This window comes from Myodes glareolus, chromosome 17 (assembly GCF_982192425.1).
Source record: "Myodes glareolus chromosome 17, mMyoGla1.1, whole genome shotgun sequence".
NCBI lineage: Eukaryota > Metazoa > Chordata > Mammalia > Rodentia > Cricetidae > Myodes > Myodes glareolus.
In genome coordinates this window covers 47,557,342-47,571,932 of record NC_142042.1, presented here as the reverse complement: position 1 = coordinate 47,571,932, position 14,591 = coordinate 47,557,342, and the positions used below count along the sequence as shown (strand labels likewise).

Sequence of the window (14,591 nt, the reverse complement as noted above, 5' to 3'; positions counted from 1 at the left end):
TTGTATCTAAATGAGGGACCCTGGCCTGGGAACATAGACTCAGGTTACGCTAAATTCAGTGCTCTAACATGGAAATAGTTTCATGAGGTTTTTGTCGTAACGCAGCAAAGAAAATCATAAATCAAGATGCTTTTCAAACACTTTGTTGGAAACATCAGACAGATGGCTTATAGCAAAGTGGGGACAGTTCTGCTATGGTTCTCAGAGGCTGTGTGACCTTAGCCTTGAGTTGGTAGAATCTAGGAGACTTGTTCAAGCCTTGAGTTGGTAGAATCTAGGAGGCCTGTTCAAACCTTCCAAAGGGTTTGCCTAATACACAAGGATGTTAGGTCACACACAGAGGTGGGAAAAATGCATATTAAGGGGGATAAAGGTAGCTGGGATGGGTTGGTCCTACTCACTGGAGTTCTGTTCAGGCTGACAGTCTTTGCAGCCACTTATTCTTAATGGAGCTCTGGTTCCCAACGTTTACTGCCTCCAAACACTGTAATACCCTGGACAGGGTGGCCAAGTCCAAGAAAGTCCCTGTAGATATTTAACTTGTAGATCTGTTTATTCTACTAGGCACAGATTTATGGAGCATCTTTAAAGCCCCCAAGGTGGCATAAATGCAGCTCTTCTGAAAACTTGGAAGAAAGCCCATCTCAATGAACTAGCTGCTCTTACTTCATTGACATTTAATGCTTCGGCCATAGGGAAGTCTTAAAGTCAGAAGACATGTATTACCAAACCAACTCTGTACTTCCATATTGCTAAAGATGACATGGCTTCGGGTCCTTCCCAAAATTGCTTATTTAGCCAGGCTGCCTAGATTTATGGCTGTCCTAAGGGACTGCATTGCTCACTGAATGCTGGAGAATCATTTTGACTCACATGCTTGGCATTTCCTGCCAGTGCATACTTCACAAAATTCCCCTGCGATTATTTCATTCACAATCTGATAAAATGTATTGGTGTACAGTCTGTTTCTCGAAGCCCGTGGGGACCTGCTACAGGATCTCCTACCCTTCAACCTGTGGACTTGTCTTCTGGACTTGAAGAGAAGTAGCTTTGACTCTCACTCAATACACCGAGGGTCCGCATTGTCACACTAACAATACCTAAGCTTAAACAGAGCACTGTAAAAATCAGTTATGAGTATAAATTTTACACTGCGTGAACTTTGTATTATGTCTTTGGGGATAGTTGGTAATATTTGACGCTATGATCATAAATAAATTTCATTGGTAACGAAGAAGAGAGCATTACTCCCAAAGTACGGCTCATTACCTTTCATTCTTGCCCGTAAAGTTTTATGTCAAGGTCGTTGTTTTGTGTGTGATGCTGGAGCCTGGAGCATGCTAAGAAAGTGCTCTATGACCTAGTTACACCCACCGCAGCAGTTCGATAATTAAGTTAAAAGTATCATAGTGATAAAACTGTCCTCAGGCTATACAGATGATGAGCGGAGAGCTATTTGTGTGCAAGGTTTAATTGTAAAATTTTCATGTTTAAATTATATATACTTCACGGCACAGTGTGTAATGGGACTTAAGACAAATAGTGTCTGAAGTACGGGCTAAGTAGTTTTTCAAAGCTGTCACCAACTGTGCGGTTTTCTAGCACTGTGACAAGTGACTGACAAGGACCAACTGTGGTAAAACATGATCTTCCCATTGTCATTCAGTCCAATGAAAGTCACCTGATCTGTATAAAAGAGAAAGTCGTGACTTTGCAACTGACAGTTCCCAGTTCTTGTGTGTTGATTCTGCCTGACATTTCGTGTGACTAGACGCTCACTCATGCGTGCTCCGATTGGTTCACTGTCAGTCCCAAGGGAAAACCTTGATCAATACAGTAATAGCTCCTACACAAAAAGAAAGTTCTGGGCTTATCTGTTTGTGACTGAAGAATTGTGGGATCTCTTTCCATTTTTACCAGGGCATTGACATAGGGGACAGCTTAACTATTCCGGATGAATTCACAGAGGATGAGAAAAAGTCAGGACAGTGGTGGCGGCAGCTGCTGGCGGGAGGCGTGGCTGGCGCGATCTCTAGAACAAGCACGGCACCTTTGGATCGCCTCAAGGTCATGATGCAGGTGAGCCATGCCCCGTGCCAGGCTGTATCCAAAGCATACTGTGTGTAGTCACAGTTCTTCATATCTTCAAAAATGATATTCTTCTACCATTAACCTTCATATTAGCCACGTGTCTAAGTAGTTGGTACTGTTCCATTAAATCATAAATTGTTGGTACTTGTGTGTAATGAAATCTTAGTCTTTGGTATTCTGTGACTTCAAATGTTTAACTAAAAAGCAAAAACAAAACCTCGAGTCCTGAATCCTGGTGATGAGAATATAATTTCAGAAGTGATTCTAGAGCTAAGGTTAGCAGAAAAGCCCTGGGTTTCTAGACAGGCCTGGCTGCTCGCTGGTGTTGGAGAGAAAAGGAAGAATATCTATTTGTGCACACCATGGCAACCCATTCCTTATTCACGGAGCTTGGGAAAGCAGCCGGTTTACCTCCACGTACGTGTAAGGTAGCTGGGGTTGCAAGAACAAAAGTTTCCTTTATGAAGAAGAGTATGTAAGGCAGGAAGTAGCTTTACCTCCAGAGCCTTTGGTTCTTACCCTGTATTTGACTTCTGAGATCTCATGTTTTCTCCATTCCATAACGGGAGTCAGAGTCTCTACCAAGGACGGCTCTACAGTTTAACTTATGTAAACAGCGGCATGTGGAAATGTGTAGAATAGCAGCTGCTTAAATGTGTTTTTGTTTTATGTGTATGGATGTTCTGCCTGGATCTATGCATGTGTGTCGCATGCATGCAGAGCCCACAGATCCCAGAAGAAGGTGCCAGATCCCCTGGAACTGGTGTTACTCATGGTTGTAAGCTGTGATGGAGATACTGGGAATCAAACCTGTGCCCTCTGCAAGAGCAGTCTGTGCTCTGTGCTCTTAGGTACTGAGCCACTTCTGCAGTCCCTTAAAAATGTTTTTAAAGTTGTGTTGTTATCATTGGCTATACATAGCCAACACTTTCTTATTTTTAAATTGTTTGGGTAGGGGCTAGAGAGATGGCTCAGCGGTTAAGAGCACTGACTGCTCTTCCAGGGGTCCTGAGTTCAATTCCCAGCAACCACGTGGTGGCTCACAACCACCTATAATGAGATCTGGTGCCCTCTTCTGGGCTACAGGCAGGATACTGCATAAATAAATAAGTAAATAAATCTTAAAAAATTGTTTGGATAAAAAAGATAGATTTTTTTTTAAATTGAGAAAGCTTGAATGGGCACACATGTTTTCCTTTGTCATAAGTTATTATGAAGTTTGTTATTTAAAATAAAGTGGCTTTGTTAAGATTGTGGTTTCTACACATTTGAAGGTCTCTCCAAAGTCTCCTTCAGGTTTGATAGTAGATGGTTGTGGTTTATTACAGAGAATAAATATGGATTCAAATTAACCAAGGGAAGGAAGTGCAGAGGGCTGAGCCCAGGAAAGTTCCCAGGGTAGATCTGCTTCTGTCTGTGCCCTGTGCAGCTCGAATGCCTTTCTTTCCTGGTGTTCATGCGTGGCAACGATGAGCAGAACGCTGCAGCCCATCAGAGATGCTCTCTGGAGGCTGTAGCATCCAGTACCCGGTGTTTGCGCTCAGCTCAGACCTACTTTCAACAATGTGCAGAACTACCCCATGACGCTTTGCCTTTATTTCTAGGTTCATGGTTCCAAATCAATGAATATATTAGGAGGCTTTCGGCAGATGGTAAAGGAAGGAGGAATCCGTTCCCTTTGGAGAGGAAATGGCACAAATGTCATTAAAATCGCTCCCGAGACAGCTGTTAAGTTCTGGGCTTATGAACAGGTAATTGTTATTACCTGTGGAAATCATTAACAAAAGAAGTTAGCTATCTGATTCAGTAAAGATCGGCACGCAATGCTCTGGGTATTTATTCCTAAATATTCCTTATGGGAGACTAGAACTCAGTAAACTCACTGCTTCCACAGAGCTGAATTCTGGAATCTTGGATTCCATAATACCATTTCTAGAGGGAGGCTCCTCCCCCTCTCCCGTACCTCTTTCTAAGTAGCCCTTCAAAGCGTGACTTTAGCTGACTCATCTTGAGTGCTCGTGGACACAGGGCACTTAATCCAAGTTTTACAAAAGTGCCCCCGGAAAGAAAACTGTTCAGATGAATCCCTTTGGGTCAATGGAATTGTACTTGGCTTGAAAATTCCATGAAGGCAGGGGGTCTGGCTTCTCCCTGCCCTCTAGCACCCAGGCAGAGCCCAGCACAGGTGAAGTGTTGAGTGTTTGTTGAGTGGATGCGGGAGACAGTAAACGAAGGCCTTTGCCTCCCTCTCTGTGGACCAGATTGAAGCACAGCAGTGAGTTTGGAGGGTAGCAGAAGCGGCTATCAGCAGGACCCCTGAAACGGCCGCACAATGATTTTTCTTCTGTCATTTCTTCTGGTGTTGTCTACCAGGGCCTGTCTTAGAGTTTAATGCCACACCCTGGTTTCTTGTTTGAATGAGTTTAATTCTCTTCCCTTTTGAAATGGCCAGGGCTCGTGGTGTCCATTCCTTAACTTTTGAAATAGAGCAAGCAAAGAGCAGCTGACCTCAGGTCCTTACGTACAGCCCATTCTGGGGAAAGAGATTTTCCTAATTCAAATGCCTGAACATTCAAATTATGATTAATTTTTTGATAGGAAAGCCAGTGCCTAACAGACATATTCAAAAATAATGCTGTCATTTCAATACGAGGAAGTTCAGTGTGTCTGAAAGCCCACACACAGCACACTTGGTACCATTCATCAGATTCTTACTTAACCTGGCTGCTCCGACAGACTCACCCCCTCCCCCCCACTCCCCTCCCTCTTTTTAATGATGCTGAAATTTAAACTTAGGGCTGCTACATGTGCCAGGTAAGAACTCTGTCACTGAGCTATAGTGCCAGGCAAGAAACCCTACTTCCCAGGAAACAGAATTAGCAATTTAAACCCCACGTTTCTGCTAGGATTGTTAACATAGAGGATGTCTCTCGAGGCATCTCATCACCCTGTAAGTGAATTGATTTCCAGGATCTGATTTGTGCTTCACCACCGTAAAATACCATCTAAGGAGTGGTTTAACAACAGAAGTGTGTTCCTCACAGTTCTCAAGTTTAAGCACTATCGGATCAAGGGCCAGGCAGTGGAGTTGCTCTTCCTGCCTTCTTGCTCCATAGTCATATGGCCTTGGTGCCTGGTTTGGCAGCGTGTGAGCTGTCAGGTGTCCCTTCTGAGAAGGATGCTATTCTATCCTGAGGTCTTAGAACCTCTTCTAACCAAGATTGTCCACAAAGCCCCCGTCTCCTAGCACTATCACAGTGGAGGTTAGGGTTCAATAGAAGAATCTGGGAGGGGCAGTTACCCTAAAGTCACTATTAATGCTCCTCTTAAAACTTCCTTTTTACAGTACAAGAAGTTGCTTACCGAGGAAGGACAAAAGTTAGGAACCTTTGAGCGGTTCGTATCTGGTTCCATGGCTGGAGCAACTGCACAGACTTTTATTTATCCCATGGAGGCAAGTACCGTTGAGTCCCGACTGCTTGGTGGTGTTTGCGCTGGCTAGCTGTAGTCCGTAGTCATGTACTAAGTTAACGCAAACCTAAACAAGCCTTTAGCGTCTCACAGTTCTGGCAATTAGGAGTCTGAGAACAACATGGCTAGGTTTTCCTGGCTCCAGGTGTTTTAGCGCCTTCTGTCCAGGTGTCAGCCAGGGCTGTGGTCACCTAGAGGGTGACCTGGGGTGGAGCTGCTTTCAGGCTCACTCAGGCGGCTGCTGCCAGGACTCGCTGGCTGCTGGCTGGAAACATCAGTCTCTTAGGCCAGCCTTTGTAGATGATCTGTGGATCTTTGCAGCCTGCCAACCTCGCTTCCTTTACTGTCAATGACGTGAGCGAGAAGAGAGCAAGCCGTTGCGTGGGATTAAGCGCTGTCTGTTGTCACTTTCGCTGTACCCTATTGGCTACACAGACTGACCCTGGTACTGCGTGTGAGGGGCATCCTGCAAAGCAGAGCATCCCTGGAGACAGGACCCTCATCTCAGAGGCTGGCTGCCACGGTGCTGATGAGGGCTATACCTCTCATTCCTCTCCAGTGAGCTTGTGTACCATAACCCCAGTAGCAGAAGCTGAGACTTTGGTTGTAGGACAGTAATAACAACTAGACATCCTTCCAGAAGAGCGCGGGCTGGCTAGCTAACCGTGGACTACCTGTGGTCTGTGTGTACAGCCTCAGCGAAGAATCGTGACGCCTGAAAAAGGCAGGGAGAAAGCAAAGGATATGTAACAGAGACCTTGCATGAGACGCTAGCAGAGATTAAAATACTCACTGTTTGACCTTTGCAAACCGTGTTTGCCAACTCACGCTTTACAGCAAACCTAATAGAGTAGATATGGATAAGTTTTATGGATACAGCTAGGATTTCTCAATAGCCTATAAGACCTAAGCAAAATATACCTTTAACTTGAACCTCTTTGTGATATGCATGTCAATAGATTTGTGCACGTGTGTGCACATGTGCAGGCATGTTTGTATGAGTGCACATGTGTGTGTGTGTGTGCCTGTGGAGACCAGAGGTCAACCCTGGGTGTCATTGATCAGGAGGCACTGCGTACCTTGTGTTTTGAGACTGGGTCTCTCACTGGCCTGAGCTCACCATTATAGCTCGGCTGGCTAGCCAGCAAGCCCCAGAGAGCCGTCTGCCTTCCCTCCCCAGAGGCCACAGGCATCCACTCCCATGCCAGGCTCCTATGTGGCTTTGCGAGTGTCAAACTCAAGTCCACACGCTTGTGCCCCAAGTGCTTTGTAGATCACCCTACTTCTGAGCCTCTACCCACACAGCCGTCATTTCGACTAATACCGTCACCTTCCCCACCTCCACCTCCCCAGCCTGTGCTCCATTGAAGACAATGGAATTGTTGCCTATGCCGCCACTTTTTCACCTTCCTTGCCAATTAATTTTATTATGACAGCAAAAAGACGATCTGACAAGGAGCTAAACGGCCTATAGATAGACAGGAGAGAATAGGGAGAACTTCCTGGGGTGGGGGGAGAGGAACTCAGGGCTAGAAACTAGGCACAGGATTCACCAGGGAGGCACTGAGGGGAGGTAAAAAGCCACGTGGCAGAATATAGATTAATAGAAACAGGTTAATTTAAGTTCTAAGAGCTAGTTGGAAACAAGCCTAAGCTTTCATAATTAATAATAAAAAAATTATCTGGTCTACATTTTAAAAAAGTTTATATCTATCTATCTATCTATCTATCTATCTATCTATCTATCTATCTATCTATCTATCTTCAAAGCCCTCCTTCAGACTCTCTTTGAAATAACTGGCCCTTCCTGGCTCTGATTGTAGCTTCTCAGTGGAAGTTACACACGAGGGAGAATCTATCAATGAACTGGACATTCTCTTGAGAGAGAGAATTTGCTAGTGCTTCATGAAATCAATACTTTGGAATTGTCCCATGTTAAATGTGAGTTACATTGTGTTGCATTCTTTGGTCTCTAGGTTCTGAAAACCCGGCTAGCGGTAGCCAAAACCGGACAATACTCTGGAATATATGGATGTGCCAAGAAGATTTTGAAACAGGAAGGCTTTGGGGCTTTCTACAAAGGCTATGTGCCCAACTTACTGGGCATCATTCCTTATGCAGGCATCGATCTCGCTGTGTATGAGGTGAGTGAAGGCACAGCATGCTTCAGGCTGCAGGGCAGGTAGTCTACAAGGTGGCTGGCCAGTGGCCAGCAGGACTGTTTATGACCGGACTGCCCACAGGGGTGTTCATCCATCTTTCCAGCACCTCAGTTGTGAGGTCACAAATGTGTTGAGCCTTTTTTTATTGTATTAGATTTGCTTGCATATTTACTTTTGTTCACGAAGAGTCTGCGCTCAAATGCAGCTTAGAAGATGGCCCAAGGGATGGGGAGGCACGGAGAAAAATAAGCAGAAATTTATTAGAATTACTACCACCTGGCACTGATAAAGCCAGGGGAGCGATGTGGATTCCACAGCTTCTTCCCTTGTCATTTAACAGCCCCTAGGGCTGGAGGTAGGGGCCGGGGAAGACAGCTCAGTCTAAAAAGTGAAGCTCGCTTGCCTGTGGAGACCTGAGGTCAAGACAACTCAGACAGCTCAGGCAATAAATGAATATGAATCACCTGCTACTCAGGTCAACAAACTTGGTCATCCCTGCCACATGGGTTACTTAATATCTTAGGAATCTGACAAACATGTACTGAACACACACCATATTCAAGCCATTGCATTAGATCCTGGGTTGAAAGGAGGACTTGGGACCTTTAAGAACCCAAAGATTTGGTGAGGCAGACACGGTGCTAGAGAAGGAGCTGAGAGTTCTACGTTTGATACACAGGCATAGAAGGAGACTAACGAGCTTCTGAGATCTCCAAGCCCACTGCCAACAGTGACACACTTCTTCCAGCTCAAGGCCACACCTCCCAATAGTGCCACTCCCTAGGGGCCAAGCATTCTAACACACAAGTCTATGGGGGCCATCCCTATTCAAACCACCACAGGGGCATCCCATTCAAACCAGCACAACTAGGAACACAGGATTTTTATGTACTAGTACATACATTATGCTTAAACTATTTTACTTTGAGAGTTGACTACACAAAACAGCCCTGAAGATGATAATGTTGAGTGAGCGATGGCTGAGTGCCTCCTTTGTTGATTGTTTTCTTTGTTTGGGGGGGCAGCTTTTGAAGACTTATTGGCTGGATAACTTTGCCAAAGACTCTGTCAACCCTGGTGTGGTGGTACTGCTGGGCTGTGGGGCTCTGTCCAGCACCTGCGGGCAGCTGGCCAGTTACCCCCTGGCTTTGGTGAGGACTCGCATGCAGGCACAAGGTGAGTCTGGGTTCCAGGACGGCTGTGATAGCATTTCATGTCACTCACACGCTCAGATCTCTCTCTCTCTCTCTCTCTCTCTCTCTATTTCCCTCTCCCTCTCTCTCCCTCTCCCTCCCTTCCCCTTCCCCCTCTTCCTTTGTGTGTCTGTTACTGCTCCTGCTTTACAGAAATAATCCATATTTTAAGAGCATAAACTTTGACATCTAGCAGATTTAGGCTCAGGTCTTTGTTCTCTCTCTCTCTCTCTCTCTCTCTCTCTCTCTCTCTCTCTCTCTCTCTCCTCATTTTGTCTTCCATGAATAGGGATGAAAAGAATTAGCAGGAGTATGTGTAAAAGATCTGGCATTTGCTAAACTCTCAATGTAAGTGGTTCCTGGACTCTCTGAGTGCTGTTCAGACCCTAGGCTTGGCGATGAGCCTTCTCTCTGTGGCTTTCTCTCCGCTGGCTCCTAGCTGCACTAGCCTGACCCTCCGGTCACTCAGTGACTACTGTCTTCTTGCTGCTTGCTGGCATTTATTGCTACCTACTCTTTGAAAGCATGCAGCACTCTTTGTCTTTCTTTTTTGTTCTTCTTTTTCCCTGGTCACCTTCATCGACTGTACTTTCTCTTATGAGTACTGGGCACCTGTGGTTCCATTCCCAACCGCTCCTTCAACCAAACAGCCGGTCACTTGTCAGCATGTTGTTTGGGCCATCACTGGGACCAGGCACACCGTCAGATGGGTGCTAGGGTTAGAGACTGCAACATGTCAGGTGTGAATCAAGTCTCTGTAGAGTGGAAAACACATGGATCCCACCAGAAGATGGCCCTTTAGAGCACCTCATGGCATGGGGTCTAGCCGAAGTCCAGATGAAGCCCAGGAGTGCAGTGGGAGCTAGCTGCAAACAGGCCCGCAGAGGGACTGAGGGGCAATCCTGGCTGCAGAGAGGAATGCAAAATATCAAACTAAGTGTGCACAGACTCTCATTGAGCCACCACGACCATTTTGGGAGCTTGATACTAACATCATCCACATTTGACAAATGACTAGCAGGCAAAACCATTTAAGGAATGTCCGTATGGTTATGCATGTGACAGGCAGTGGAGCTGGAGTTCAGAGCCACTCAGGGGTTTACCCTGCTGTGCGGTGAGCCTCCCTCCCTCTTAGCTTCAGTCCTGACCAGCACAGCTGCCAAGATCTGCCATTTTCCATCAAGGCTCACTCATTTCTTATCTCTTCAGACATTTTTGTAACTTCAGATTTTCCAGTGTCAATTCCCAAGTTCTCAGCAGGAATTCCGAGGTCTTCAGCAATCGTATCCTGCCTCAGTTTTAGCTCCATCTCTGTTCCCTACCCCCACTGTGCAGCTGTGTGCCTTTCCCTGTGGAGGCGGGAGTGAGCTGACATCCGTCTGTTCACCCAGATAGAGCAAGGACAGACCAAAGAAACAGGCCCACCCATGGCTAGCGTCATGCGTTAGTGAGTTTGCTGGGGTTCTGACTGGAGTGTGGGTGATGGCTACACATAGGGGCTTGAGTGGCACAAAGGCAGCTGCACCATCAACACCCCACCCCACCCATGCAACCAATGCCCCACCCTACCCCTGCGACCTGTGCACGCATATCACCCACAGAAGCCAAATCCCCGGAGCTCCGTGGATAACCTGCAAGAAACCTGTGCTGGATCCTCTTGTCCGTAGTAGCTATAACTGCTCATTTAACCTTGGGGAGGGGAGGCTTCTGGGAATTCTAGTTTCAGAAGCTGACTGAGCTGGGCAGGTCTTGTTTACTTCCTGAGTCTTAGGAATCATCTAGGTTCCAAATGGAATGCTTCAATTTGAAGGAAATAGCTACTCAACAATGTGGGCATCTCCAGCCCCTTAGTACCCTATGGGTAATCATCACATCTAAAAACCACTGTAGTCCTCCCCGCATGCCCATCCCTGCTTTTGCCCTTTGTTGAACCAGCAATACAGGGCTGCCTCCTCTCCCTCTTCCTTCTCCACCCCCTCTCTTTCTCCTCCTTTTTTCTTCGTCTCTCCCCCTCATGAGATAATCACAAGGCCCAGGTCTCCTTTTCTCTTCCTAAGCTTCTCCAACTCCTCCCTTCCCCTATTATCTAAAATATAAGCATTCTAGCCAGCGCTTGGGGAGGGTGCTGTGATAGAATGATGTGTTTTAATTAAAAGTGTCGGGCTCGCGCATCAGCCACAGCTTTTTGGTTTTGCTACCAGCTAACTAGGGTTTCAGGACAAGGCTCACCATCTTTCCAACGTTCTAATCTCAGTTATGAAATGTATATTTTTACCCTGAAGGGTTAGCATGACAAGTAATTAACCTAGTACCTAGCACAGCGGTTTCTGAAGAGCTGTGCCATTGTACCTCACTGGTGGGTGCTGCACCAGGAAGGCTGTTTTCGAAATTGATTTTTATCCGTCCATTGTATTCTAGACACCATTCTGATTCCCCAGTTGTCTGTTGTGATAATAATGAGGCATGCTTGAATATTGGATTAGCCTGGTTCCCGCCTTTTCCTTATCTTTTTTGTTGGTGTGCCTGTCTGTCTTCTAGCCATGGTAGAAGGGGCCCCGCAGCTGAACATGGTTGGCCTTTTTCAGCGAATCCTCACCAAAGAAGGAGTGTCAGGACTCTACAGAGGCATCACCCCAAACTTCATGAAGGTGCTCCCCGCCGTTGGCATCAGCTATGTGGTATATGAAAATATGAAGCAGACACTAGGAGTAGCTCAGAAGTGACATGCTCAAGTCTTCTTTTCCTGGTGACCAAAGCTGTCAGCGCGCTCTGGCGACTCCTGGGATTGCAGCGAGTCTGTTGCGAAAGAAGCTGTTGTGCCCCCAGCCAAAGGGAAAGGAATCTAGAGTCACTTCAAGCATTTGGGCTCGGTTTTATATCTTCAGTAATGCTCAAAATCATAGTTTCAATAAGTGTTGAAGAAGCCACAAAATTGTACTTTATATTTGCTGATAAAAATCCGTGCCTTGCTCCCTAAATCTGAAAATGTACCTGCTGAAGATGAAATCGTTTTGCGTGGTAGAATTATAAATCACTAATCTTTGTTCTAATTGGTTCAGGTTTATGTCAATTTGTTTATGCCAATTTTTTTTAAAAAAACAAAGTGATCAGAAAGCCTTGGGACTTAAATTGTTCTATATATTTTGAAAGTCTTTGTTGATGTAAAATTCCCCTACAGGAATATTAGTAGGAAAAAATTCACCGTATTTAAAATCAATCTTGCACAGTTTATATCCTCATTTGTAAGCAGAATAAGAATGAATTATAGTAGCCAAATTTGTGTATGGAGGGGCAGTGTGATAATATTTATTTCAACGGACACTCCTTCTGTTCTGTTTGCACTGCTATTTGGTCCCCAGTTTTAGACATTGATTGCCATCTGTTGTTAAATTACTGATACAAGTTATTTGGTGGACCCTATGTGCTCCGCCATTGCTTTCTAAAACATCAGTGAACAAAACTGTTGACTTGTACCATTTTCCAGAGAGTGTCTTGCTTTTGTTCCTTTTTGTTCCCACCCTTTGGATCAAATTCTCTAAATCAGGAAGGCTCCCTGGGACCTTCATAGAAATCTGAAATTGTTCTTTTTGTGACTTGAGTGTTGATTTCAGGTAAATGACACCTTTGTCCCACTCTTATTGAAGTCTGTGGAACCTGTGCTTCCCAGAAGGGGTGGGGCGAGGCTAAGACACCAGCACGTTCCAACAGTACTATACGTCCATCTTCTGTCTGTGAATGAGAGGCGCAGTCTGTAAGCATACATGCCCATCCGCCTTTTCACTTGCCTCAAGGTTCAGGATGAGGCCAGGAAGTTTGTAATATCACAGCACTCACAACTTCCACTAAAGTTGATTTCGTAGTCAATTCTCTCTTAGAATTTGTTTTATTAGAGCTTAGAAAAATGTTATTTCTTATGTAAGAAGATATTTGATATTTTTAGCTGGGCAGTGGTGGTGCACACCAGAGGTGGGTGGATCTCTGAGTTCAAGGCCAGACTGGTCTATAGAGTGAGTTCCAGGACAGCCATGGCTACCCAGAGAAACCCTGCCTCAAAAAAATTGCATGTTCTTACATTTTAAGATGTAGTCCATAGACTCACTTGGTTTCTGATCATTTCTGTTATAATTGCTTTCTGAAAAAACCAGTGAAATGGGACTCTGACTTTAACCTACCTCTTGTGTTTTTTGAACCAAAGAGAAAAGATGGATTTGTGTTTATGAAACTTATTCTACAGTGCAGTTTGGTTTGTATTGCCGACACCTGCTGTAGTCTCAGCATTTTTATACTAGGTGAGGAGAGGAGGACGCTCTCCTTTATCTTCAGGGATGTTGTACTTTGGAATAATACATAGAACGACAATATTATGGGACAGGAGTCATTCCTTTTTAACTCATAACGATTATGGAAATGAATAATTCTGTTAATGTCTTTGGAATTTCAAGCTGATGCAAACGACGAAAACACTCACCGCTCGCTATGAAATTAAAGTGCCCCGCCCCGAACACGTGTAAAGTGTCACTGGTTTATCTGTGCATCTTGTATCTCTTGGGAGAAAAGCCTCTCACTGAAGACAGCTTATTTCTGACTTCGCTACATAGTTACTGCTCATTTGTATTAAAGGTATCTGTCTGTTTGTAAAACGGCTTGTTTCCTAGTCGTCCTAGTTTCTTCTCTATTTCATGGACAAAACACTCCGAATCAAAGCAATGAAGGGAAGAAAGGGTTATTTCCCCTTACAGGAGAGAAGTCAGGGCAGGACAACCATACCGTATAGGCTGTTCCTTCCTACAACCAATAGTGAAGACAATCGCTCATGGACACACCCACGGATACTCCCACAGACACGCCCACAGGCCAGTCTGATCTGAGCAATCCTTCAATAGAGACTCCCATCTAGTAGACAGTTGACAGAACTAAGGACACTCATTTTGGGAAGAATTGATGAATAATACATTTCTTTATTGTCATACTATTGACAGTGGTTCAAACAACGCTTTCCGTACCTGGCTCTGTAGACTTTCTAATCTGTTGCCTTCCCTAGCAGCTATGGAAGCACACATTTGGGCACAAGCCATGCTTCACATGGTACCCAGTCTACATTTATGAGTGGGGGTTATGGCCCAAGGGGTTTCCAGTACCAAGAAGACTCCAAGGTTGCAGGATTAGCATGGTGCATCTTGGTGGGGAGTGTTTTTATCTTCAAACTGTGTGAAACACAACACCAGCGAGTTTGTGAACAAGTAATTAAGAAATTTTCTAATGGAAATTAGATATAAGTTTAGAATCTGACTCATAAAAATGAAATGAGCTTAGAGATGGATGGGCACAAGTCTTGCTAATGTTGAATGGAGCATACAGGCAGGGGCAGTGGCCACAGGAAGGGATATGAAGGAGGCCAGGCCAATGCACAGGGCTGTGGGAAGTGAGCCCATTGGAAGGCAGTCATGGAAGACACAGACACAGAAGGGCTCTTAACTATTCGCTTCTCCTTTCCTGCTTCCTAGTTTTGCAGTAGCAGCAGTTCCTTGGTGATATTCCCTAAACAAGATCCAGATGTCTTTACGCTGGGGTTTCATTCGTCTTTGGAAACAGTGGGTGAAGGCCTGTTTCAGACAAACATTTCTGTTGCAGGTAGGATAGTCCCCTTGCCCCTACACTGCTGCCAGCCCATTCC

The 14,591-nt window shown here is 45.2% G+C and overlaps 1 protein-coding gene across 1 annotated transcript in view; it reads left to right on the top strand.

The window, feature by feature from the left end:
- The window catches only part of Slc25a24 (solute carrier family 25 member 24), a 38,912-nt gene extending 25,355 nt beyond the window's left edge, over window positions 1–13,557 (top strand). The window contains exons 5-10 of the mRNA XM_087897626.1: window positions 1,921–2,079; window positions 3,696–3,842; window positions 5,438–5,545; window positions 7,539–7,706; window positions 8,750–8,900; window positions 11,456–13,557. Of these exons, the coding sequence (XP_087753752.1) occupies window positions 1,921–2,079; window positions 3,696–3,842; window positions 5,438–5,545; window positions 7,539–7,706; window positions 8,750–8,900; window positions 11,456–11,640 (918 nt within the window). The 3' untranslated portion in view covers window positions 11,641–13,557. The remainder of the gene's footprint in view (window positions 1–1,920; window positions 2,080–3,695; window positions 3,843–5,437; window positions 5,546–7,538; window positions 7,707–8,749; window positions 8,901–11,455) is intronic.
- The last annotated feature ends 1,034 nt before the right edge of the window (window positions 13,558–14,591 follow it).